Below are 24,963 nucleotides of genomic sequence, written 5' to 3'. Positions count from 1 at the left end.
AGTCGGGCGACGAATGTAGTATCCGGAGACTTTCTTTGTTGTATCACTCCAAGATACTTCCTTTCCAAAGCGGATTGTAAGTGGAAATAATGGCGGCAGGAATGTAGTCAGTTGAGCATTCAAAACGTACATAAAGCAGCTCTTCAAGGACAAAATTTGCTGTTCTGTATCAATAACCTCCTTGTTCACACAGTATTTATCATAGAGCTTTTGAATGAACCATGTCTTCAAAGCAACTACGCATCGGCGTTTTCATGCCATCGAGCGTACAGCTTCTCGACCTCGCGACTGTCGACGTGCTCGCCACAATGTCTAGCGAATACCTCTGCATCCTCCCTCTTCCTTCTCATGTTAGCAGTATAGCACCTAGCATCAAGATCACGTACATCACATCACCGAAGCTCTTCCCACACGTGGATCTGACAGCTGATCTGTCCGTTCGCGCAACACATACATACAAAGATGAAGATGTTATGCCAGGAAAGTTAGATATCATCGTTGTTCCTGGCACAGAGCCAGGTGATGTTTTCGAGGAGGAGGCAAAAAACTGGTTGAGAGATCACTTCAATACTGAGGGAGTTGACGTGCTGTGCGTTTGTACTGGCGTTTTCCTATGCGGTGCAGCAGGCATACTCGATGGCAAGAATGTGAGCGGACCTCGAGGGTTACAAGATGACCTAAGGAAGAAATATCCAGATGCCAAGTTTGTGGGAGAAAAATATAGGTGGGTTCAGGATGGTAACTTGTGGTCAAGCGGTACGTGTTTTGTTTGAGTGCCAAGTAATGAATACACAAACTAACAAAACACCCAGGTGGAATAACCAATGGCAACGATATGATGATTGCATATGCCTACGCTAATAGCAAATACTGGCCGACGTCTGTTGTTAGTATGGGTGCCATGTTCACAGATGTAGGTGATCGGCCTCAAATGTATGATCAGAGCCAGAAGAGGTTCTTTTTAACAATGGCGTGGCATATTGTACGCTCTTGGTTTTCAAGTTTAATGCCAATGAAAAGAGGATCGAGCAAGATGGATTAGACAGGCCAAGATATTTCTTGAGTTGGACGAGAGGACAATGTGTTTTAAAGCCAGGAAGGATAGATATGTCAGGTTTGGTAGTTACCCTGTAATTAATTATTTTAGTTAGTAGAGAGGTGTTTTGGCAATAATAGGTAATTAAATAAAAAGGGTTTCCCATCTACTCTTATCAGTTTCCATATTGCCTCGCATCTTTAGACTCGGCCTGTCCGAGCTTGACTCGCTGATAGAAAAGGTTACCGTCTTTTCGTCCGAATATCTTGAGGCTCTCGTTCTTGCCTTCAGCTAGTCTGTGGAGTTTGCAGCGGGAAAATCTGCACCAAAGCGGATACCACCTGCTGTTGCTGCGACAGCGACCGCCCCGTCGAGATAAGAATTCTTATCGACATTCATGATTGGTATGCTGTCAGGTTTCTAGTGGGGCTGCCTCTCGAGCCCCGAAAAAAATTTCGAAGCTCTGGAGGATGCTTCTCGATTCTTAGTTTTCTCTTTTGTAGTGAAGAGAGTTTTAACAAATCTTCAACCCAACACCATCTCTTCATCTTTTCTCCCACATCCTAATTCCTTGTCCTCCTTTTCATTCCCTTTACACGACCATACTATTTTTGATTCCAAAGTAATCTCACAACCGTCACAATGTCTGCAGTTCCTGGTCCCGTTTACGGCCTCGAGGTCCCGCCTGGCGAGATCTTGATTCCCGCCGCCATGGAGTTTCCCGCTTCTGTAAGTTCATCTCTCGAGCCTTTCCGAGCCTCTTGATGCGATGCGATGTGCCTGCTTCGTAGGGCTCGTTTCTAGTCACTGGCGCATCATTTGCGACACCGCCCGTCTTGATAACTGGAGCCCCGAATTCTAACCAGAAAACTTTGCAGTTCCGCATCACCATGGCTGCCGTGGACCCCACCGAGGAGCCCGAGGCCGATGGCGAGGGAAACATCCCTACCGTCCCTCGCTCTACCCTGCGACTCGTCAAGCGTGCTCTCCCTGGCCTCGATGAGGATGAGGATGATGAGATTGACGATGAGTACATGAAGGCTCTTCTCGCTGGTTCTGACGACGAGGAGGACTCCGATGAGGAGGCCAACGGTGGCCCCAGCGACCCTGCCAAGGCCAAGAAGCAGCGACAGGCTGCTGCCATTAAGAAGCTTCTCGAGTCCGCTCAAGAAGAGTCCGACGAGGAGATGGAGGATGCTAAGCCCAATGGCAAGGCCAAGGGTAAGGCTAAGGCCACCGAGGAGTCCGACGAGGATGAAGACTCCGACTCCGACGATGACAGCGAGGAGGGTGCTGACCTTGAGAACTTTGTCATCTGCACCCTCGACACCGAGAGGGTAAGTCATACACTGAATACGACAAGTGCAGCCAACTAACTTTGTATCAGAACTACCAGCAGCCTCTCGACATCACCGTCAACCACGGTGAGAAGGTCTTCTTTGTTGTCACTGGTTCCCACACTGTCTACCTGACCGGAAACTACATCATGGACGGTGATGAGGATGACGAGGACTCCGAGGACGAGGATGAATACGATCTCTCTCCCGACGAGCTCGAGTACGGCCTCGAGGGTGATGATAGCGACGCCAGCGACGACCTTGATGGACTTGAGGACCCCCGTGTCCAGGAGATCGACACTGACGAGGAGGAGGCCCCCAAGCTCGTTGCTGCCAACAAGGGCAAGAACAAGCGCGCCGCTGAGGAGGCCGAGGGCCTTGACGAGCTTATCACCAAGGATGATACTAAGCTCTCCAAGAAGCAACAGAAGAAGCTCAAGAACAACAAGGGCGAGGCTGTCGCTGCCGAAGAGAAGAAGGACGCTAAGAAGGTTCAGTTCGCCAAGAACCTTGAGCAGGGTCCTACCGGTTCTACTGAGAAGGCCAAGCAGAGCAAGGACTCCAAGCCTGCCACCGGTGTCAAGGTTGTCCAGGGCGTCACCATTGACGACCGAACCATTGGCAACGGCCGCACTGTCAAGAGCGGCGACACTGTCGGTGTCCGATACATTGGCAAGCTCCAGAACGGAAAGCAGTTTGATGGTTAGTTCTCTAGTACTCCTTTGCTACCGTTACAAGATTACTGACACTGCAATAGCCAACAAGAAGGGTAAGCCTTTCTCCTTCAAGGCTGGTAAGGGCCAGGTTATCAAGGGCTGGGACATTGGTGTCATCGGCATGGCCATTGGTGGTGAGCGTCGTCTGACCATCCCTGCCCACCTCGCCTACGGCTCCCGTGGCCTCCCTGGCATTCCCGCCAACAGCACATTGATCTTCGATGTCAAGCTTTTGGAGATCAAGTGAGTGTAGCAACTGCTATGATTTCCACCAGCCTGAGTTGCCGACTCGACACCAGTCTCGTATAATAATACCCCTTAAAGAGCGGTGGCAGAAGGCAACAAGTTGATGACACGGAGATGCCTACCCTTTTCAGGCTTCGATATATCGTCTGCTACGCGATCGATATCGTGCTGCATGAGGATAAGGAGCTTTGGACCTGTGCCCTCTGCAAAGAGCCAATGTTTTAAGCAAAAACATGAGGGGAGCAGTTTAGGTGGCAGTCGGTTATGATGAGGCGAGGATTGTCTTGTGTTGCATGATGAATTGGCGTACGATAAAAAGGGTCATTGTTTCTTTTTGCTATTGATTGTGGGATTTCACTCGTATCTGGGATGACATCGTAGAGTTGAGCAGATAAAATGCTATTTCTTTCCTCTTCATATCATGATTTGATGTTTGGTCTCTCTTTCCGTGAATTTTGTAGAAATTTGGCAAGTGAAGCTGAGGAAGTCGCGGCAACTGACCCAAACCATACCAAGCCTCCTCCTATCTACATGTGTTGCCTGGTAGCTATCATTTCTCCCAAGTCACATTCAGCATGTAATATGCCTACTCTGGCATAAGCAACGCTGCCGTGAGCATACGCTTCGGGTGTCATTCTCTTCAGAGTACGGTTATTACATCAATTCATTAATCACATCTTGCTTTCTTATTCGATATTGATGCAGAAATAACTTTCTTTTCATTACTTAATCTGCAGCATCATGGCACAAACGCTTTTAAAAAAGGCTAGCCAACAGTTCATACGTCTTTCTTCATGCGATTCGAAAAATGCACTCGAACCGCCACCGGACTCTGAGTTGAATGGCCCTGAAGGTCCCGAAGCACAGCATGGTCGAAAACTCGGCAACCTTCCCTCGAAAAGATGGAAGCCTCTTCGCAGTGCTTTCAGAAACTTGAGAATCAGTGGACGGAGTGGCAAGTTGTCTGTTTGTCCTCGCTGATAACTTGGTCTAACTTTCCTAGTTGTAGAGATATCAAAGGATCCGAAACCACCCGCGGAGGACCAAATCAAGGCTCATCAGTTGACAAAATATGCCTTGCGACATGGATTCGCGGCGAAAAGCCCGAATTTGAAGGAAATACTTCCAAAATCGCATCTGAACCCTGTAGCCATGACCTCCAATTCAACCTTGGTGATTCGAACTACTCCAAAAAGGGCACGAAGTTCTCTTCAGCCATTGAACATCACTCCACTGAGTGACTTGGAAACCCCTTCTTGCTCTGAGGCAAGTGCTATGCCATCATCGTTCCAGGAAGAATCAACAGCCAAGACGTCGATCGAATCTTCTCCTTCGCAGCAATATGATGCGACATCCGATAGGCGCTACAATAGGCGGAATCCATGGACCCGTTCCAGTCCCGAAGGCCGAGCACTCACCACTATTCCAGAAGCTGGCGTAGTTCAGGCCCGACCCACGATCGCTACTGTAGAGAGAGCCTCTGCTGCCAAGATCTTTCTCGAGACTCATTTCAACGAACTTCTGTACAAGCCCAATGCCAGGGCCTTGAGAAACCAGCATCTTGAAGCACAGTTGCGCAGTTGTTCATTAATGTCATTAGATGAAAAGGAGAAGATTCGGGTGCAGTACAGAATACAGGAAACCTGCCACTTGAGGGAGCTTCGAGCAATGAAAGCCAACTGTACCGCTCATAAGTTGAAGGATGATTCTAGGCTTTCGGTCAACAACTACGAACCGCTACAGATTCTGGGCAAGGGAAGTTTTGGGGTTGTTAGATTGGTACGCGAGAAGCCTGCTCCAGGTCATGCCTTCCCAGGACAGGTATATGCCATGAAGGTAATTCGAAAGTCAGAGATGATACGGAATAGCCAAGAGGGTCATCTCAGGGCCGAGAGAGACTTTCTTGTTGCCTCCGAAGGCTCGCAGTGGTTCGTAAAAAAAAACAAGATCGGAGTTCTGAGTGCTAAACTAACTTAACTTTCACAGGGCTGTCCCGTTGATTGCTAGCTTTCAAGACCCGGCAAGTCTCTATCTGGTGATGGAGTACATGCCCGGCGGAGATTTCCTTGGGCTACTGATTCGACAAAATATTTTGCAAGAACCCATTGCGCAATTCTATATTGCAGAGATGATCCTTGCTATGGAAGAGGCTCATCGATTAAACATCATCCATCGAGATATCAAACCAGACAACTTTCTCATATCGGCGACTGGCCACTTGAAGATCTCTGACTTTGGGTTAGCATTCGATGATCATTGGTCCCATGACGCAGCATATTACAACACTCATCGGTACTCACTGGTTCGAGGACTCGGCATCAACATCAAAGGCGATGAGATAGACCAGAAAAGCAGCAAGGACATACTGAAACAATTCGAATGGTACCAGTCCGTCGTGTCCGGGATAGACAGACACGGAAGGTATCCGTTGGCCAAGGATGAAGATTTGCGAAGCCTCATCGGTTGGAGAAATAGACATGGAATCCGCACTGGTGCTCGTTCCGTCGTTGGAACTAGCCAATACATGGCCCCTGAAGTCGTCCGCGGCGAGCAGTATGACGGAAGATGCGACTAGTAGAGCATTGGAATCATCCTATATGAATGCCTCTACGGACAGACCCCCTTTTTGGCAGAAGAAGGGCGAAAACAGACGAAACAAAACATCGTTGTGAGTATCTTGATTACATTCTAGGTGAGCCGAAGACTGACACACGGTCGCAGGAATTCAAAAAGAACTTCAGTTTTCCACACAGGCCGTTCGTTAGCGAAAAGTGCAAAGACCTCATACATTGTCTGATCCAAGACAAAGAAGAGCGCTTATGTTCGAGGAAGTACCAAACGTCATACCGTACTGGTTTTCAGGGTTCACGGTTGACAGATTACTCTGGCCGTTATGTTTTCCCCGGCGACGCAGAAGATATAAAAGCGCATCGATGGTTCAAGAATACGCCCTGGGAGCGCTTACAGTCTATGCCAGCACCTTTCACTCCCAACTTACAGAGTGATGATGATGCTCATTACTTCGACGAGTCTGAACCTTTCGAAGACTGGTCTGAGTCGATACCCTCCGGAATATACCTCAACACAGAAGATGTACGGGAGTTACTATTTGGGTTTGACACTCACGTGCAGCAGAAGGCTATAGAGCTCATCAAAGTCCCATTCGATGCGGCCAAACTCCGAAGCATGGACCGCGACATCGATGCAGCAAAGGACCTTGAACCCAGTGAGAAGGCAACTCTGAAGCAGTTTGTCAGGTTCTACGGACACAAAGAGCGCAAACGCCCACGAGACATGCTGCTTCGGGACAAGAGCACGAAAAAGATATCCTTGCGGATACGAAAAGATACGGCATTCATGGGATATACCTGGCGACGAATGCGACCTGGGGGCTACATCGATCCGAGACCAATAGAGACGAATCCAGTTTCTGAGGTTCAAATTGCGGCCTAAAGCCCTCCATTCTTACGAGAAGTAACCCCAGACGGGAAAGAGGAAAAAAGAAGCTAAAGAAAAAAAGTCACAGAAGAGATAGGGGTAGGGGAGTGTTTGGAGAGAGTGCGAGCCTCTTGAACCCCTGGAGGTAGTATTATGAATAGACATTAAGCGTTAGGCCTTAGTGGCACCTGTACAATCATCCTATCCTCATTCCATAAGTCATCCTAGTCAGTCCTATACAAAAACATCAAGTCATCAACATAATATGCAGCATCTACTATTAGTTCCGTCATTGAGATTTCGACCTTTGCCCAGAACTGTGGTATGTTTCAGACTCTGTCAATGCAACAGGGTCACCAGATGCCACAGTTTTGGCGTTACGAATTTCCCACTCAAATTCTTTCAGACCACGAATCTCCCACGAGAAGAAGAGCAGGGAGAGCAGACCATCGATAACACCAGCAACTAAGCTCAGACTGCTGATCAGCATGAGAATAAACGCGACATAATTCTCAGGGCTGAACCACACAGCGATTAGACAAGCGATCCAGATGAACAGAGCAGCAAAGAAATGCAACCCGCGCCAAAAACGTTGCTGAAGTTCACGGGCACGATACCTTTGAATCATGCCAAGAATTTCGTCGTAAGTAGATGGGTGCAGCGAGTCACGGTTGGAAGAACGACCGCAATTGAGCTGGGCATCTGGAATGGCTGTCTGCGCTGCGTCTCCTGAGTGTATGCTGCTGGCTGGGCTGCTGGGAGCCAGGTAGGCACCTGTCTGGAGAGCAGCAGAGGGAGTCTCGGAGCGTGGATCAACTGGAGTGGGTGCTGGGGAAGGAGTGTGCCGGGTGAGAGTAGCCTGAACGGCGAAGTGATCGGAAAGCGAACAAAGCAGGTCGGGATGTCGTTCAGTCATGGAAACGTGAGCGGACTTTACGATCCAACCAGGGGTCGTTGCTGGAGCATCGGGGTCGACACCAGTCGAGGCAAAGATATAATCAAGGCGCTGGCCTTGCGGGTCAATAGTGTCAGGTGGGACTTCACAAACGTCGCCCTTGTTGAGGCGGTTCTGCTGATTCTTGTTCCAGCGCCAGGTGTTGTAAACTGAGTTACTAGTTACTCCATTCTCGAGAAGGTTGAAGTCGGCTGTTGGTAACGGCCGGTGGCGATCCTGCTCAGAGGGGTGGTATGCGGGACCGAGAGAGCTGTCCGGATGTAGTACGCGCCAGACATCACGAACAGGCGCATGCCCCGTAATGACGCGATGATATACGGACAATGGAAACATGTTGAAATCACCCATACCAACAACAAGATGTCCACGTTCGGCAGCGCCACGTAAAAGTTTCGACATTTCCCATGACTGAGCAACTTGATGACAACTGTACGTACTCACGGGTTCAGGCTCATAGGGGGCGTGAGTCTGATCTGAATTAGCGAAGGGTCAAAACGCAGTAACTGAAGACGACTTACGTGAGTGTTGAAGACCTCAACAATATCTTTCCGTCTTGGTCCAAATCGAATTTTCGCACAGGCGATACCCTTGCCCACGTACCAGTCTCCTCTCCAAAAAGCGGTCGGACGTCCATTGAGGGGATATTTGAACATAGTACTCTCCTCGATAGGCCAGTGACTCAAGATGGCGAGGCCACCTCCGAAAGCGCCACTATGATAAAACTTTCCATAGGGAAGAATCTGACGAGTATGGTGACGGATAGCTTCATAATCCTCCTGAGTGAAACATTCTTGCAAAGCCACGATCTGCGGTGTAGGCACAGCGTGTGCGATTCTGCGTCCAATTTCGTCCAGTCTCGCGTTACGTTGCGTCGAAATGTAGCGAAGGCCCCAGCAGTTTAGGGTTAAGAGATTAATGTTGGACGGAACATTCTGAGAATTGTTGTGGTCGGCGACTATGGTAGAAGGCGACGTGACATGCTCAGAGGCGTCACTTGCCGTGACCATTGCGCCGGTAGAGTATGCGGAAGTAATGGTGACTGATGTCTCCCAAGTGTGAGTGAAGAAAAGATCGAGACGGCAGAATAGATAGACATGTATTCTTACATGTAAAGTTAGAGTGTAAGATCTGCAGGTGGAAAGATTGAATTCAGGTGGCGCAATGCCTCGGTTGGGGATATTAGTTAATTACGGTAACAGCACCAGCGAGGTGTAACCGTTGTTAGTGGCAAAGCTAGTAGGCGTCAGGAACGATTAGTGTCTGAGAGCCACGATCAATAATTGATTTAGAAGACAGGGACGAAAAAGTGATGCTAAAGAAAAGGAGCCTAGGTAGGCGTGGTCAAGACGCGTGACGCGCGGAGAAGTTGTAGATGTTAATTTACTCCAATGCCCAATTAAACTAATTTCATGGCTCCTTCTTGTTTAGGGATGACTACCTATTGGTAGTAAGGTGGTTTGGGGAAGGAAATCGCCCGGACTGGACTTTCCGTTTGAAAAAGGGCCCCGACCACTCAGATGTGGGGAACACCTACCTACCGAAAGTGCCGAAAGTTTACATGGAACATTGAAGGTGCAAAGGAGTATGTATGGAATAGACTCGTCAAAAATATCCCATACACGAGTAGGATAAATATCCCAGATATACAATATGTTTAAGATCTACCCTGCAATCGAAACAAATAGATCTCGTGTATCGAAACATACCCCGGCCTTTTTCACAGTCTATGCCAGTAAGTAGTACAGAAGTTTCTAGGAACCTGTCAATGTCGCGCCATACCTCATCCAGTACTTAGCTCAAGGTACAGCTCCTGTCAGAGCTCCCTTAGTTATATATCTACCTACCTACCTACCTGCCTACTAATGTATGTACACCCTCAGAGCCTCATAATTGGTAGGTACCCCTCATCAAACCCCAAAGTCAAAATGCGTCATTCTTTGTTCGTGGAAGCGTCTCGTATAATCTGGCTGCCTTTAGAACATATTGTTGCCGTGTCATCATCCGTGTCTATATGTTGATACTTTGCTTCCCTCTATGCTTGTATCATCATCGTGAACGAAAAACCAGCTTCAAACTTCACACACCTTCTCATAGTACAACCCCAAACAAACGCTGAATTCACATGCAATGGCAGCAGTCTTTGAATCTCTTCTCATCAAGTTTAAACCCGTCCTTGTTGAACATGCCGAATCCCCTCCGGCCTCTTTCTCCTCCGTGACCGAGCACCTCAAGTCCATCCCGGGCGTTGAATCCGTCTATCTGGGTCGCCCTCTAGAGAAGCCTGACTACTGGTTCCTAGGCATTCGCTGGACCTCGCGTCCTGCCTATGACGCCTTCGTCTCCGGCTCTGCAGCCACCGACTGGCATGCCTCTCTGCGTGCTCTTGTGATTGGCCATCCTATCGTCAGCTCAATCGCAGAGTATACAGGTCATGCTGAATCTGCATTGCATGCACCCATCACTGAAATCTGTACATGCTGGGACATTGATCACACCTTTACAGAGGACAACATGAAGCAATTCGCTGTGGCTTGTAGTGAGGGTAAGCTGGCAGGTCTTCATGGCCTGGCATATGGCGAGTTTGTCCAGGGAGAACATGAGGACTCCTCGGTCATCCCTGGTCGTGCATCAAGGTTACTGATGGGCTGGGACAGCAAAGAAGCCCACTTACAGCACAAGAACAGTGGGAGTGGTAAGTTTGCCACGAGAACTAACATCCCATGGCAACAATCTAATGGCATCAAAGCAATCGATGATAATATTTACTACCTGCTTGCTAGGAATAAGGGTCTCGAGATAGTAAGTGCTTTGACCATGATCTTGGAGTCTCCTTTGATAACTAACACCACATCAGTATCATGTGCCGCTCAAGAAGCTCTGATTAGGCACGAATTCTGAGCCTCGACTGATTTGACCGGGTTTGTCACTCCAAAGCTCCACCTGGAGAATTATGTCTCTCTTTTGTAAATACCAAAGTCTCATTGAATTAAGTAAGGAACAAAAAATAAAACTGAGAATACGCCTTTGAAATCAAGAAGACTGAAAGCTGCCACTCTGCCAAACAGCCCCATCTTGTTTCCCTTTTCGTCCCAATAAAATGCGAACCCATCCTTTGACACCATTTCTATGCCGCTCAACCATCCCATGGCCTCTCCTCATCCCTACTCCGTTTCGTGTTTCGCCAGGGCTGTGGATCGGCATCGAATCGCTGTCGACTTCTCAAACTTGTCGCTGGAACCGTTTACTTCTTCGATACTACCTTTTCTCACAAAGACGGAACCCATTGCATCCTCCTTTTAGCTTCCTAATACCCCAGTAAAACAACACTGTATTCATCGTATTCCGTAAATCGCTCGAAGGTTGTCGCATTAGCGTTGGAGGATAAATTAAACGCGGTGTTTTTCCGATTCTGTGAAGTTGCCAAGGTTAGAAACTTAGTTGGTTACGGATCTGTTTTGAACCTCACCAAGTCGAGAGTAAAGCATGTAAAGAGCCATGCGGTTGCATTCCTCCGTGCCCGTGATAGTCACAAGTCGTTCGTTACTGTTATCTTGTGGTTCGTTAATCTTAATCACGCTGTTGCTCATTTGTCGTATCTCATTGATTTTCTGACCACCCTTGCCGATGATAGCACCGACCATATCATTCGGAATATAAATCTGCTGGGTAATGGGCCCACCAGGGATCGCGCCGCCCATGGGCTGAGCCTGAGGAGCACCAGCGTGTGGTTGGGGACCTGTGTGGGGAGGCATGTGAGGCTGAGCGTGGGGAGCAGCACCGTATGCACCTCCTCCTTGCGCACCGCCGTAATGCATAGGGATGGCAGGGTTAGCTTGAGCGGCTGCATGAGGGGGGTACTGTTGAGGGTAAGGCGCAGGTGGCATGTGATGAGAGCGACGGTCGTTGTGGCGGCCATAGTTCTCACTTCGTCCATAGTGACCTGAAGAGGGCTGAGGCGAGTATGGGACAACCTGCATGCCTCCTGGAATTGAACCAGCAGGGGCTCCGCTTCGTGTTGCGTACGCAGATGCAGCAGGACCCCCGAACCTATCGTTCAGCTGTTCGAGCAGAGTGCTACCGACATAGTATGTTGCGATGTGAACAGCATCAGCAACACCCATAACGACCAGAGATCGTTCGCTCGACATAGGTAGACAGGAATCAGACGCGTTCAACCGAGCACCAGAAGCTTCCTGGATCTCACGAATACGGGCACCACCCTTGCCAATGATGGAACCAATGAGAATGTGCGGAATTAGTAGTCGCAGAGGATATGTCTTCGAGGATGCAGTTGAGGATTCGTTGAGAGGTTCGTTGTTCAGTGTTCGGATGATCAAACCAAAAGCCTAAATCACGTTAACGCGAAAATCAATGGATTCGGAAGAGGCCGGTATACCTTAGCCACAGCGTCCACTATACCGCTGACAGTAAGGATGCGTTCGACTGCTCCCTTCTGGTAGTCACTGACAGTGCACTTGGCGTTTGACAGCTTCCTAATGTTAGAGACGTTCTCGCCTCCTTTGCCAATAACAGTAGCGGCCTCGGGGCTAGAGATAACAGCCCGAACATGAATCCACGAGGTTTCATCGTGGGCGGCAGCAGATGTCACGGCATTGGACGAAGAGGCAGCAACAGTCGCGGCAGCCGAAGCTTTCGTGTCGGATGCTAGATCCACAGCGGTATCGTCGTCGTCTTCAGATTTGGAGGCCCCATTGACCTTGTCGTCATGGTCATCCGCAGGAATGTCGACGGGAGCTTCAGGGACCTCGACATCGTCATCGTCGTCGTGCTTGGTTTTGTCGAGAGCGGGTCGCTTAGCGTCAGGCTGGTCACCAGAGCGCGAAGGCGAGGAGGCTTCTTCCAAGGGGCGCTTGGCCGACTGCGTGGGCTGAGTGGGAGAAGCAGACATTTTTGTTGTAATTGGTATGTTCACACGAATTTAGTCCTTTAGACACAGTCGAGAATTTGAAACGTTTCGTTCTTTTTTTATTGCTTGTCTTATATACACTCAGGGGTTTTCGAAGGAAAACGTGCTGGTGTAGTGACTTTCGCAGGGTGCGCGCTTCGGTGAAGTATTCGTGAAGTGACTGGTGTCGCGCAAGGACGATACGTGTTGCGGGCTGAATTGAATTGAATTGGATTGGATAGAATGGAAGGAGAAGGGATTCGAGTCTCGTGTGTTTGGAGGACGGGTTCCAGAACTTTTTCAGCGGGCGTCAAATGGGTACCCGGGAAATCTCCTGAATTGCTTTGTAGGCGGGAGAGAGAAAGGGCGGAGATGATGATCTCGTGATGAGGATGTTGAACGGTTGTGAGGAGATTGTGAAGCGATCGATACTGGGACGGACGGACTTCCTTTAAAAAGCAAAAAGAGGCAATGCTCAGCTCAAACCTTCTGACTGTAGCGGAGACTCGAGGTTTATCGATCGCAATCTATCGGTAGCTCGAAGCGCAGGAGCGGGTTCCGATAGGTTGATATCTCGTCGCGAACTGTCGAAAGACGAGAAGGGGACAGGTTCTCTCACTGTATCGGAGCGCGGTGTTTGAACTTAGTGTACAGACTAAGTTAGGTTGTCGCAAAGGACCGATCCTGGGAAAGAAGGTTAAGAGAGAAGAAAGAAAAAAGTAACCCTCTAAAAACGCGATTATGGACAATCGCTGAGAATGAACAAGACGAAAAATCTTACGAGGATAAAAAGGGAAGGGGGGAGGGGAAGGGGAAAGGATACGACACGACAAGAGAGGTCGATAGGTGCTCTTGAGTTGGAGTGAGGAGATTGGGAGAAAGCGGGAGAAGCAGCCCTGCGAGGATCCATCAGATGGAGAATGCTGAATGGGTCACGTGCTTGGCGTCTTGAGGAAGCTTGGGCCCTGCAGCGTTCTTGCCCACTGGAAAGGTAAGTGGAAAGCTCAGGTAGGCACGACTCCACAGTCAGTACCTTTCTACAGTGCGATATCACTCACTACTAATCTATTGACGACTTAACAATAGCGAGATAATTAAGAGATAGAGATTTGAAACCTTTATTTTATTCGTAGCTCACTTACTACTCTCATCAGAAACATTGAATATTGCAGCAATTAAACACTACATGATTGAAGGTACGAAAAGCCGTAATAAACAAACACCAACACTAAAATTGTAACCAAGACCAGCTTTGAGACGCGCCCACATCTTCTTCTCATACCTATATATCAATACTCGATTATCACAGCCACGTCGACTCTCATAGCAAACATATCTTGTTCATAGCTGAACTATCAAACCACATCATTCCTAGACAAGATCTCGAATTATGGCATCACAGGCACAGGCATACACAGCCAGTCTCGATCAAACCCTACGAGAGCTCCAGCAACAAGTCCGCCAACATGAGGAAGAGCTAGAAAGGGTATGAGCTCGCATCATCTCTGACTTTCGTATACTAATCTCAATAGCTTCGATCAAATGAACTGCGTCTCCCAGAGTCAGTGGCCGGTCAAACGCGGGTCGTCCAAGCAGCTCTCAAAGAGGTGACAGAGTCAGACCCCTTTCTCCCATCATCGGACTCTTTGCTACCGGCGCTGTTAGCTCTGCGTAGAACCCACCAAACGATCCAAGAGTCAAATATCTATCTTGATTCTCAGCGCTCAACTCATGAGCAGCTATCGCGGCAGCTTGAAGCTGATGAGTCGCGTCTCAAAGACCAAAACCTTCTTGGTGATGCACTAACCGCGCGAATACAATCACTGCGCGATGAAGTGGATGCAAGCACCAATGTTACTCCAGAAGAGGGCGCAAAGGAACGACTACAAGAGCTCGGAGCGAAAAAGAAGAACTTTGATAGAGATACTACCAAGCTCATGAAAGTTCTGCTTCGATTTATCGCCAATCATTTGGCGCCTATGCTGGCGGCGGAAGAGCTGGGTGGGCCAGTTGTTGGCGATCTTATGGACGTCGACGGAGGAGCTTTGGCTGCTGGGTTTAATGCTCAAGGAAAGCTTAAAAAACCAAAGGAGGCTACCAACAAAGACGACAAGAGGCAGCGCAGGATTGATGAGATCTGGGGTCAAGCGGCTGTTGAGGGATCTGGACGCCAGAATGAGGTCACAGCAGCAGCAACAGAAATGAGGCAGCTCACAGAGGAGCTTCTCAACACTCTTTCTGAAGCTCAGGGCGATAACTCGGCATCCTACGTACAACTATCGCGTGAATCAGCGGCTGCACGATTCTTGGTAAGATCCAAAATTGCGCAGTTTCACCCAAGAGATGCGATGAGGCTCAGACTGGTCGATTTCGGACGGGATCTCGAAACTTGAGGATAGATAATACTGTACTTTGAATGAGGATCTCTGGTAAGCCGTCAACATTGGACAAAGTATCTCCGTGCGGGCCGCGATATCAATTCTTCTTTGACACAACATATATACCTTGAGGCACGCACTTCGTGTACGACAACATGGTGCCATGTCAAGCGTATTGACCCAAAAGAAAGATGAACAGGCCCTATAAATAAACAATTAATTGACGCCTTTCCTCAGTGTTCTCTACCACATTGTGTCTATTCTTAGCCATTTCTACGCCCAACCAGTCATGTCATGCCAGCTCAGCCTATACGAAACACACGGTGATGTTTCTACATGGCCTTCGCCTGGTACTGTGTTGCTGGCGTCCTCAAGCAGTCCAAGTTTCTCACCAGCTGCAACTCAGCCGCCTTGCTTTTCACGAGATGCACCTTTGTATCGTTTTCCCGATCCTCGGCCTTCATATCACCCGTCGTGCGCTCAACAACCTTCTTCATACCCTCGCACGTCTTGGAAAGAACCTCATGCATACTACCCAGGACCTTTTCCGCCGCTCGCGCAAGCGGAAGATCAGTGGCAGACACAGAATCGTCGCTAAGCCAGCTGGTCGTGTGGCGCAGAACCTCGTTGGCGTTGAAAACAGCCTCGCGCATACGAATCACCATGAGGGCGCCAAACATATCGCCAGTGCCGCTGAAGTAGCAGTCAATTGATGGGAAGACGATCTTGAAAAAGCGTGCTTGGCCGGTGGATGTCATGGTGGAACCGATCACTGAAAGGTGTGACGGGGGGTGATCTGGTGCCTCAAGATTGACCGATGTAATGACGACGTGAGGAACTTTGTACTTGTCGTGAAGAACCTGTATAGCCTTTCGGAGGCTGTCCATGTCGCTGATCTTGACCTCTGAGAGCAACCTTTTTCACGGTTAGCGAATGACTTGCGAATCACATATCATGGTATAGAAGCTTCAGAACGTACTCGGCCTCGAATTGGTTTGGGAGGATGAGATCAGCATCATGTATGAGTCTCTTGTAAGCGGGCACAACTTCTGGAGAGACGTAGATCTTTCCATTGTCACCCATGACGGGGTCGAGAGCCCAGAAAAACTTGCCTGGCGTATCCTTGGACTTGTCTTTGAGCTCTCGGCCTATCTTTCCGACGGTATCGACGGCCTCGGCGCCTGGGATATAGCCAGAAAGCATCACGTCAAAGTCATCCAGATATGACTGTTTCAGTCCATCCCACAAGTCCATAATCTCTTGTGCTGAGACTCTCGTTCCCTTCCATTGCCTGTATCCAGTATGGTTGCCTTTTTGGGTAAAGATTCAGGTTAGATGCCGACTCATTACTGTTGTGTGAATTGTGTACTCACTGAACTGGACTGTGTTCAGGGCTGCGACATCACATCCTAGAGACTGTAACACAAAGACGGCAATCTTGTTACCCACGTAACTAGGACTAGTTAATTTCTCTTAGTTTCTATGAACAAGATAGGACTCACCCAGAGACAACCTATAGACCTATGGTCAGCCTTGATTCAGCGTACGAAAATGAGCACGTCCAGGTTACGTACATGGCTTGCCACCGCGAGAACCCGCGTATCCGGTATCGTGGGAACAGTAGACATGACGATGAGATAAGGGCCAATTAGAAGATATCTCTATTTGCTTCTCAGCAGATAGTGAGGTCCGTAAAGATAGGTGAGAGTGAACTCGGCCAACAACGTCTTTGAGTCGTAGAGGGAGACGTCACTTGGACAAAACCTCTTGTTCTACGTCAGTGGATAAGCGTAGGCTTTCAGTATAATCTTTCGCCGAATTTCGGTGGTTACAATGCAAAGTCTTTTAAGGAGAAACGGGACAAAGTATAAAAGGAAAGGGAAAAGAGTATTAAGTTTGACCAAGAAGTCGAGGGAAGTTCTAGAACTTGATTGCGGCGTCCTGGGAGCTGTATCTATGCGCTTATTAGTCACGAGTTTAAATCTAAGAAATTTGACTCAAACTGGGGATACGTGGAAGTCGAACTTGATACAGCAGAAATATCGAATACTTGCTTACCTTGACTCTCTCTATCTATCTGTTCCGATGAGTAACAGGATTGAATGACTTAAATCAGTACTTAGTAATAATGATTCTCCAGACTTTGGGATATGCCATTGAGTCAACGGCCAAATGTTGCTAGTGAGTTCTATTTAATCTCGTGCCCCGCCAGCCTCCGATAAACTGCCCCGCATCAAGATAGTCACTATTTGATATGAGATGTTGCTAGAGAATTGAAAAACAATGATTAACATTTCTACCTCTAGGCTGGGAAATACTTGGCGGACATACTCATACACGGCAAGATAGCAAAGACATAGGCCGATATTAAAATTCACCAACAATCCTGAGGGCTGATGTCATGCCATGAGAGCTTCAATCCAACGGGGACGGTTTTATAGTTTCATTATCGTTCGTCAACACTGGTCGATCGACGCTCCTGGATCTTCCTATCTAGCCTGTTCGTATTCACTCAGCCACTACTCGCACATATCTCGCGAGATGCCTAGAAAGGCTCTGATTGAGCAGATGTGACTCTTGGTATCCTTATTTCTTGCTTGCTCTCCTATCACACATGCTCCACCAGAACTACTTGGCCATATCCCTTTAAACACAAACGCCAAGCTCGTTTTCATGTCGTAGGACAGTATCGCACTATACAATGGCAGTCATCTAATCGTCGTCACCAATCTTGGGAGCGAGGTAGAATCGGAGGTGGCTTTGACCAGAGATCTGGTACTCCACCAATAGAGGGACCTCGTTGGAGAGGCAGATGCTGACATAGTCAGACAGGCCAGCAGCCTTGCAGAAGTTGACAAGGTACTTGAGGGAGAATGCAAGAGAGACGGGCTCGTCCAGCTTAATTTCTACATTCTCCTTGGGCTTGTCGAGATTGGTGTTGCTTCGGAGGGTAACAGAGCCATTGCCAATATCGCCGGTGCATGAAAACTTGACACCATCCTTGGAAGCATCAATCTGGACTGTTGGGGCATTTGTTAGATAACAGGAAAAGACGGCAAAGAGACTGGCGAGAAACTAACCTGATTCTGACATGGCCATGAGATCTGTGCAAATACGTCGGAACTCCATGGAAGGCATCTTGATGGTGGCAGCATACTCGGTATCGGGGATACCCAAGTGCTCCTGGTCAATGTCCATGAGCTTGAGGTCGTACTCGCTGACACGATCGTTCTCAACGTTCTCGAACTGAAGGTTCAGCACATCAGGACCATCCTCAGCCTTGAGTGTGAGGACGTCCTCGTTCTGAGCAGCGCGCAGGACTTTGGTGAGAGATGTGAGGTTAACACCAAGGGATATATTGCGGTCGCAGCGGAAAGGAGAGAAGGACTCGGCGTTGAGCATCATGGAGACGAGAGCAACGTGGGAGTTATCCATCGCCTGGAGTTGAAGGCCTGTGTCATTGCAGTCGAAGTTGCAGTCCTGGACCAGATCCTTAATCGCATCGACCACCTTCTTGAAAAGGGAGGCTTGTTCGAGTCGTGCTTCCAACATTTCTGATACGTCTGTTAACTGTCTGTTGATGCAGTTTTTCAGGTGGTGAACAGAGCTGCCACGCGAATGGAAAGGGCGGGGTGATGGTTGCTAGGGGACTTACTGTGTGAGTGTGAGAAGAGAGGATATGTAAAGGAGTAGACAAGGGTCTAGTTGAAAGAAGACGACGAGATTGATATGGATGGTGTTATTTGGGTAGTACGGAGTATGTGTGAATAGAGAAAAAGGGAAGATGATGATGTCTGGGTGAATTTGCAGAAAGAAAGAAAGATGCAGGTGGTAGTCTAATGGATGGCCTTTACCTTCCCTTAGCTTAGGCTAGTCGGTCGCGAAATTGCTAGGCTACCGCACTTTGCTAACAGCTCCATACCAAGGTGGGTAGGGTAGGTTGTCACTTAACGCGCCACACCATCAGACATACGCGACGCGTCTTCTTGGAGCTTCTATAAAGAGCCCCCCCACTCGATGCCAGCCCCAAGGTAAGGCGTACGAGATGATGCGTACAGATCATCACAAACTATGCAATATGCCCTTAAATTGGAGCCTTGTCGATGACAATAAAACCTCGTGATAAATAATAGCAATTCTTAAATTTTGTATTTATGTCTATCATACAAGGGCAATAATTAAGGCCCCCCCTTTGTTTCATTATTTCCTAAACAAGAAATGAAAATAATTTCCTAAAATAAGGATTTTGATGTGTCGGGTATTGCTTTACCCTGAGCTTTTTTGAGGGAATCCAGAATGTGACATGACATTCACAATCTGACCTCTTGAGATAGCATATTGTTCAAACAAATAATCCAGACCTGATCCTTGAAACGCCTGGGCCCCCGATGGCCTGTCTATAGAAAATAAAAGTGCCTTGTATAGAAAAGTAGTGCGTAGCGTATCGTCGTGACGCCTCTCAATGCTTGGCGTGTCCATCCATCTGAGAAGATCCAGTGATGTATCGTAAATTGATAGCGAGTGTAAGAAAACAGCTTTAGTAAAGTCGATGGTGATCCAGATTGATAGTGCGCGTACTGAAAAATGCGCCAAGAACATGCGTGTAGGAAAGACATAATGATAATGATTGATGATGACTTATTGTTAGTTTCATGAAACAAAGCATCCCTACAGAGACGGAATTCGCGCTGCTGGTGCACTTGCACGGGTCCGCGGCCGTAAGTTGATGACTGTCTCCAGTTCACGGAGCATGCCCTTGGTAGCATCGACATGTTGTCGGGCAATGGCCTTTTGCTCTCGTTCCTCGCGAACCTTGGCTATCCTCTCTTCTCTGGTGAACATACTCCTTGGTCGAGGTAGGGCGACGGCTTCAAATACTTCTGGCGAATCCTGCTCAGTGGAACCAGCATAGTCGGAGCTCGGAGGAGACTCTCCTGTCAGGGCCTTGAGCGCAGCAGCCGTCCCGCCGTTCTCATCGACAGTCGTGAGACCGCTGAGAGAGCTTACGGGCGATAGCAAGGTACTCATGGACGACAGCCTCTTTTCGTTTCTATCGATACCGAGCGCTAGAGCTGCCTTGCCCTCTTCCCACGCTGACATGAGTTCTTTCAGATCCATGCCAATCGACTCGTATTGCGACATGAGATTCGGACCAAGCTCTGAAATATCACTCGAGTCGTTCAAACTTCTATCGGATTCCTCTCGAAGCAGTTGCAGCTTGGCTTGCAAACCCCTGATTCCAGTTGAAAGGGAGCCGAGCTTCCGAAGTTGGGCCCGCCAGCGTTCCCGTCCTGGTGTAAGAGCATTCATCGGTGTCGGAGGAGATGTGAAATCTAGGTGCGTGTGTCAGCGATTGATTGTCAAAATCGAATATAAAATACTCACTGTCTTCCTCGCTGAGGATGCCTTGCAATCTAGAATGCGCCGCTTGAGTTGAGTTATTTAAGCTCAAAAGCGATTCTACCGCTGTGGTCCAGCGGAGTAAATCATTCGCGTCGCTGTCGGCATCCAGAGCTAGAAGGGCGCAAAGAAATAGTTTTCGAATAGTAGAGAAACGCGCGGCGAGAATCTTGAGGGTTCTTAACGATTCGGGATCTTCCAGATCCTCATCGGTGAGACCCTGGCGGGCGTCAGACATGTCGAAATCGGTGATGTCGTATATATCGTAGTATTTTTCCAGATCCGTTTGTTCCGCAAACCCATTGACAACTGTGCAAACTTGGTTGTAGGACGTGAGAACTTCGGCAAAGGAGTGCCTCAAAGCTTTGCGCAACCTGACACATCTTCGTGTCTGTGTACGATCTTCTATGCGGCTTATTGGTGGCAGAGGAGCGCTACTGTATATTGGTTAGCAAAAATTCACATGTGAAGGACAACAAAGACCAACAGTCGGTAGCCTCGGGAGACTAGCTCTACCTCTTGTATCAGAGATAGAGCCGCCCCAGTCGCACTGTCGAAGTTGTGAGAGTGCTCAACGAAAGAGGTGATTTCGGAAAGCGATTGCGACCTTCGATAGCGCAGCCATTGGCGCTTCATGTAAACCTGGCCCAGGAGAGCTGCAGCTGCGCACAAGAGGAGCAGAAATATGAGTCTTTTCTTGCTCACCCCACCTCCGAGAAGCCAACTCAACACCACCGCAACAGCCAGTGCTGCAAGGACCGATGCGATGAATCCTTCGGTAGACAAAATCGAGTTTTGATTGTTCGATGACGGGCTTGGTCCCCCGCTGCCAATTTGTGATTGTCCCAGTCCAGAATGACCACTCAGAAGCTGCGAGGCGATGATGGTGTATCGGAATTGTTCGAGGAATTTAGCGTTATCAGCACGATCGATACTCGCTGCTACCGCGGCCTATAACAAGGGTATTGTTTAGTAATGTTGATTGATGTTGGTCGCGCAACTCGACATACCGAGTACTTCCCACTTGCAGATCGAAGCCCAGATTGTTGTTGAGGAACTTTTAATTGAAGCGCATTTGGAGCTTTGTTTCGAAACCTCGGCTTCACCAAGGGTCTACCAGTGGGCGCGAACGGAGAAGGGCTCGAGGGAGGCGAAGGACTGGAACGGCCTGCCGAAGATTCAGGTTCGGGTGTTATTATACCAGGCGCCCAGTCGGCCTGCGACTCGTCTCCCTCATCTTGGACAATGTTAGATCGTTGCGAAGAAAAAGGAAATATCCCGTGGGACCGAGAGGGAGCTTCCTCACCTTTGAGGTAGTCGGCAAACGGGGTCTCTTCATATACTACTGGCTCCATCTAACTGCTTTGTGACGTCGTCGGGGTCGATAAGATATCACACAGAGCCATCGAGCGAAAATTGTCGACGGAGGTGCAAATCGTATCGTATTCAAAGGATTTGTTGTTGTTGTTATGATGTTATGCTGACCAGTGTCTTGCTCAGGAGAAGGCGACTAGAAGTAATCGAGAAGGCGAACAGGGACCAGCTGGGTGGTCGATGTTCCTAATTAGGGTAGCTCCACGCTCACCGTACGGTCCGTACACGCGGTTCAGTGGTCAACCCCGAGCAATACGACAGGGATCCTGGGCTATTGACTGCCTGTCAAAGCAGTGATGTGCCGCTACATACGCTGTATGTGAAAGTACCCTGGAACCGTTAAGCTTGACCTGGACAGGCGTAATTTCGATCCGAGCGAGTGCTGTTCATGCAGCTCTCAGCATACGACGTAACAAGATGCAGGAGGATGCAGGACGCGGCGTATCAGCGCGCAGCAAAAGGGGGTTCTGGAGCGGGCTTTTGAACACATGGGCTTGTCTTATTATGTCTGGCCGATAAGATGAGCTGCTCATGGCGGAGCAAGGAGGCGCTAACATTAGAATAGCAACATCTCGCCTGCTTGCACATAAACAGTGGAGTATGGATCAGGTAAGCCTGAGGCACCATCAATTTCCGCCGGAAAGAACCTGGGGTAATCTCTCTTTTCTGGTTGGTCAATAAGTTCCATACGCGCACGGAGCTAAATTCTCAATGTTGGAAGCTCATCGACAACCTCAATATTTATGACATCAGCTCAACAACCCCCGGCACAGCTACGGTTCGGTTCGGTTCGACTCGACTCGATACGGTATCGCAATGTTAATACCCAGTTGAATGCCGGTTTCGCGACAATACTTTAGGGCTCCAATGCCTCGACGATGCCTCATCCCGCACTGTCGTTCGGGCACACGCCCAATACCAAATTCACCAGAAGGCATTTGGGTCACCAATGCTATGCTGGCTCGAGCAGTTGAGCGATTCCATCATGTCTATCCTGTCCCCCGAAGGAGTTTGAGCTCTTGTCCAGGTCCGCTTGAGAGCCGACGCCGCCTGGGCAAGCGACATATGACAGCAATTGTCCCCAATTCTCATCCTTCACCTTTTCCTTGGTCAATTGAGTTACCTATCGACCTCGGCAAATGGAAATGGGAGGCACCGACTCGACCCCAAGATCGACGGCATAAAAAGTTTGGCTTGTTTGAGCGTTTTCTCAGATCTCTGGAGGATATAGACTGTGCAGAGAGTCCACCCATCACCACTACAACAGTGCCGCAAACAACGACTCTCTCGCCCATAGAACAATCCCTCGCCGAGCTCAGCGAAAATCTTGCCTCATTTGGACACGTTGAAGATGGAAGAGCATTGTACAAAGTATGCGAACCCTACCTTCTAATGGTTTTAGATATGATCGACGAGAAGACGATATCAGCAGACGATCTTATCCTCTCACTTAACCCCTTCGACGAAGCTATCAAAAGCCGTGTCCCAGCTAAAGTTCTCGACTATGTGCTCGCGAGGCAATGGATTTCAATCATTCATTGCATTTACGACAACCGAATTCGCCCTACCAGCGATGTTTTTGGTGGACATTTATGGTACCAATGCCTCAATACAGCACTCCAGATGACACCTCAGGCTACGACTTTCGACTTTCTAGATGAACTGTTAAGACTAACTCGACAGTTTGAAAGAATCCTTTTGGATCCCGACGACTACATTGCCGTTATGCGTGCCCATCTTCTCCTGGAAGCATGTCAGGCCCAGCAAAAACCTTCGCGGCCTCTGTCAACTCGAATTTTACGCCGGAATATTTATTTATCTCGGATGTTGGGTGTTACGGGTCCATCGAATATGGATGTCTATCAACAATTATCTCAGTTCTGCCTCGAGAACAGTACAGATACCACAGGGCGACGTACACTGGCGTACCACTTATTGCTCAAACTAGCCACTACCCCTGATCTCAAGATAAGGGAATTCACGAAATTGGTTCAAGGTGCCCTCGACACAAGCGAGTGGACCGAGTCAGAAGTCTGGCAATTCGCAGCTCTTCGCCTCATGAACCAGAGTCAATGGAAGTTGCGCCCAGAATATTTACAACAGTGGTCCGAAACCCCCTCAATACTTCATTCTTGGGCGGCCTTACTCGATTCTGCTTTCCACCGACACGCGAAGAAGCGCAAAGCTAACCTTAGGGCGCTTTCATTCACCAGTGACGCATGTGGTCAACTTGGTACATTAATGAAGGCAGTCCGTCTTTTGCCAAACCACAACGCGATTGTCTCTGACATGGTAAAAACGGAAGAGGATCCTCACCATGCACTCACCATCTGGGAATTCTACAATGAAGAACAGACAAATCCGGATAAATTACCCTGGTATGCATGGGCGCGTCACTTGGAGGTCATCATAACAGATGCCGATCTACCTGCCGATCTCATATGGCGGGTTGCCGAATTTCACCCCCAAAAGTCCTTGAACAAGTTGAATAATCCTATCAGGCATGGCATAGTCTATACAATGGATTTTCTCGTGGAGATAGGGAAGCTCTACATGAAGCGATCTGGTATGACAATGCGAGCGCGTCTAAGATATATCGAAAAGGTCATCAACTTCGGCAAAGCTTCCAGGCAACCCTTGCCTCAGTCTTTGGTGCAAATGCTTGCTGAGGTTATACTCAAAGATCTTGAGATGGGCAAGATGGGCCGCAAAGCACGACTTGCATACCTGGTCAGGAAGATAGAGCAGTTTTGCGGAAAAGAACAGGCACAAAAGGTTGCGGTATCAATTGATGGGTGGAGATGGACCAACAGAAATCGAATGACACAGACGCTACCATTGCCTTCTCCCAGCTCATTACATCAGCAAGAGACCCCACGCAGGGAGTCTCACAGTCACTCGAAGGATGAGGCGGAGAGAGATGATGTCAAGTCACTCCTGAAACTCGAGCGTCGAGAAGTACAAACGCCGGCTATGGCGAGTGCAAGCTTTTAGACATATAGCTGCATGGTTATTGGATGGTAAAATATATCCACTCTGAGGAAAGAGAAGCAAATCACGACGAACATAGGGGAGGAGAATAGTAAGATACCACCAAGAGGGTGGCCCTGGTGGACTAATGCCAAAAGGCGTGACGACGAATTATGATGGTATAGAACAAACAAGTACAAAGTCATA

The 24,963-nt window shown here is 48.7% G+C and overlaps 11 protein-coding genes across 11 annotated transcripts; 6 read left to right on the top strand and 5 right to left on the bottom strand.

The window, feature by feature from the left end:
- Positions 1-221: 221 nt before the first annotated feature.
- FPOAC1_001148 (uncharacterized protein) lies at positions 222-1,042 on the top strand (the record flags this gene model as incomplete). Its single annotated transcript, XM_044845754.1, has 2 exons — positions 222-756; positions 813-1,042. 2 exons carry the CDS (start codon positions 222-224, stop codon positions 1,040-1,042), a joined length of 765 nt encoding a protein of 254 aa, XP_044711670.1.
- A 636-nt stretch (positions 1,043-1,678) lies between these two features.
- On the top strand, positions 1,679-3,336 carry FPR4 (peptidylprolyl isomerase fpr4; the record flags this gene model as incomplete). Its single annotated transcript, XM_044845753.1, has 4 exons — positions 1,679-1,765; positions 1,828-2,373; positions 2,424-3,075; positions 3,131-3,336. 4 exons carry the CDS (start codon positions 1,679-1,681, stop codon positions 3,334-3,336), a joined length of 1,491 nt encoding a protein of 496 aa, XP_044711669.1.
- A 740-nt stretch (positions 3,337-4,076) lies between these two features.
- FPOAC1_001146 (uncharacterized protein) lies at positions 4,077-6,788 on the top strand (the record flags this gene model as incomplete). Its single annotated transcript, XM_044845752.1, has 5 exons — positions 4,077-4,287; positions 4,339-5,263; positions 5,322-5,888; positions 5,916-6,003; positions 6,057-6,788. 5 exons carry the CDS (start codon positions 4,077-4,079, stop codon positions 6,786-6,788), a joined length of 2,523 nt encoding a protein of 840 aa, XP_044711668.1.
- Positions 6,789-7,062: 274 nt separating this feature from the next.
- FPOAC1_001145 (uncharacterized protein) lies at positions 7,063-8,735 on the bottom strand (the record flags this gene model as incomplete). Its single annotated transcript, XM_044845751.1, has 2 exons — positions 7,063-8,196; positions 8,247-8,735. The coding sequence occupies 2 exons, from the start codon at positions 8,733-8,735 to the stop codon at positions 7,063-7,065; spliced, it is 1,623 nt and encodes a 540-aa protein (XP_044711667.1).
- Positions 8,736-9,855: 1,120 nt separating this feature from the next.
- On the top strand, positions 9,856-10,609 carry FPOAC1_001144 (uncharacterized protein; the record flags this gene model as incomplete). Its single annotated transcript, XM_044845750.1, has 3 exons — positions 9,856-10,420; positions 10,475-10,527; positions 10,583-10,609. The coding sequence occupies 3 exons, from the start codon at positions 9,856-9,858 to the stop codon at positions 10,607-10,609; spliced, it is 645 nt and encodes a 214-aa protein (XP_044711666.1).
- A 553-nt stretch (positions 10,610-11,162) lies between these two features.
- FPOAC1_001143 (uncharacterized protein) lies at positions 11,163-12,637 on the bottom strand (the record flags this gene model as incomplete). The annotated part of the gene is made up of 2 exons (XM_044845749.1): positions 11,163-12,074; positions 12,125-12,637. 2 exons carry the CDS (start codon positions 12,635-12,637, stop codon positions 11,163-11,165), a joined length of 1,425 nt encoding a protein of 474 aa, XP_044711665.1.
- Positions 12,638-14,024: 1,387 nt separating this feature from the next.
- Positions 14,025-15,027, top strand: FPOAC1_001142 (uncharacterized protein; the record flags this gene model as incomplete). Its single annotated transcript, XM_044845748.1, has 2 exons — positions 14,025-14,120; positions 14,167-15,027. The coding sequence occupies 2 exons, from the start codon at positions 14,025-14,027 to the stop codon at positions 15,025-15,027; spliced, it is 957 nt and encodes a 318-aa protein (XP_044711664.1).
- Positions 15,028-15,344: 317 nt separating this feature from the next.
- Positions 15,345-16,640, bottom strand: FPOAC1_001141 (uncharacterized protein; the record flags this gene model as incomplete). The annotated part of the gene is made up of 5 exons (XM_044845747.1): positions 15,345-15,927; positions 15,992-16,322; positions 16,386-16,465; positions 16,515-16,525; positions 16,587-16,640. 5 exons carry the CDS (start codon positions 16,638-16,640, stop codon positions 15,345-15,347), a joined length of 1,059 nt encoding a protein of 352 aa, XP_044711663.1.
- A 1,084-nt stretch (positions 16,641-17,724) lies between these two features.
- On the bottom strand, positions 17,725-18,564 carry PCN1 (DNA polymerase delta processivity factor; the record flags this gene model as incomplete). The annotated part of the gene is made up of 2 exons (XM_044845746.1): positions 17,725-18,032; positions 18,093-18,564. 2 exons carry the CDS (start codon positions 18,562-18,564, stop codon positions 17,725-17,727), a joined length of 780 nt encoding a protein of 259 aa, XP_044711662.1.
- Positions 18,565-19,680: 1,116 nt separating this feature from the next.
- On the bottom strand, positions 19,681-21,767 carry FPOAC1_001139 (uncharacterized protein; the record flags this gene model as incomplete). Its single annotated transcript, XM_044845745.1, has 6 exons — positions 19,681-20,345; positions 20,398-20,849; positions 20,900-21,363; positions 21,423-21,469; positions 21,530-21,649; positions 21,719-21,767. 6 exons carry the CDS (start codon positions 21,765-21,767, stop codon positions 19,681-19,683), a joined length of 1,797 nt encoding a protein of 598 aa, XP_044711661.1.
- Positions 21,768-22,653: 886 nt separating this feature from the next.
- FPOAC1_001138 (uncharacterized protein) lies at positions 22,654-24,780 on the top strand (the record flags this gene model as incomplete). The annotated part of the gene is made up of 1 exon (XM_044845744.1): positions 22,654-24,780. One exon carries the CDS (start codon positions 22,654-22,656, stop codon positions 24,778-24,780), a length of 2,127 nt encoding a protein of 708 aa, XP_044711660.1.
- Positions 24,781-24,963: the final 183 nt, after the last annotated feature.

Source organism: Fusarium poae, chromosome 1 (genome assembly GCF_019609905.1).
Source record: "Fusarium poae strain DAOMC 252244 chromosome 1, whole genome shotgun sequence".
Lineage (NCBI taxonomy): Eukaryota > Fungi > Ascomycota > Sordariomycetes > Hypocreales > Nectriaceae > Fusarium > Fusarium poae.
The sequence above is the reverse complement of the archived record's forward strand: the minus strand, read 5'-3'. Positions and strand labels throughout refer to the sequence as shown.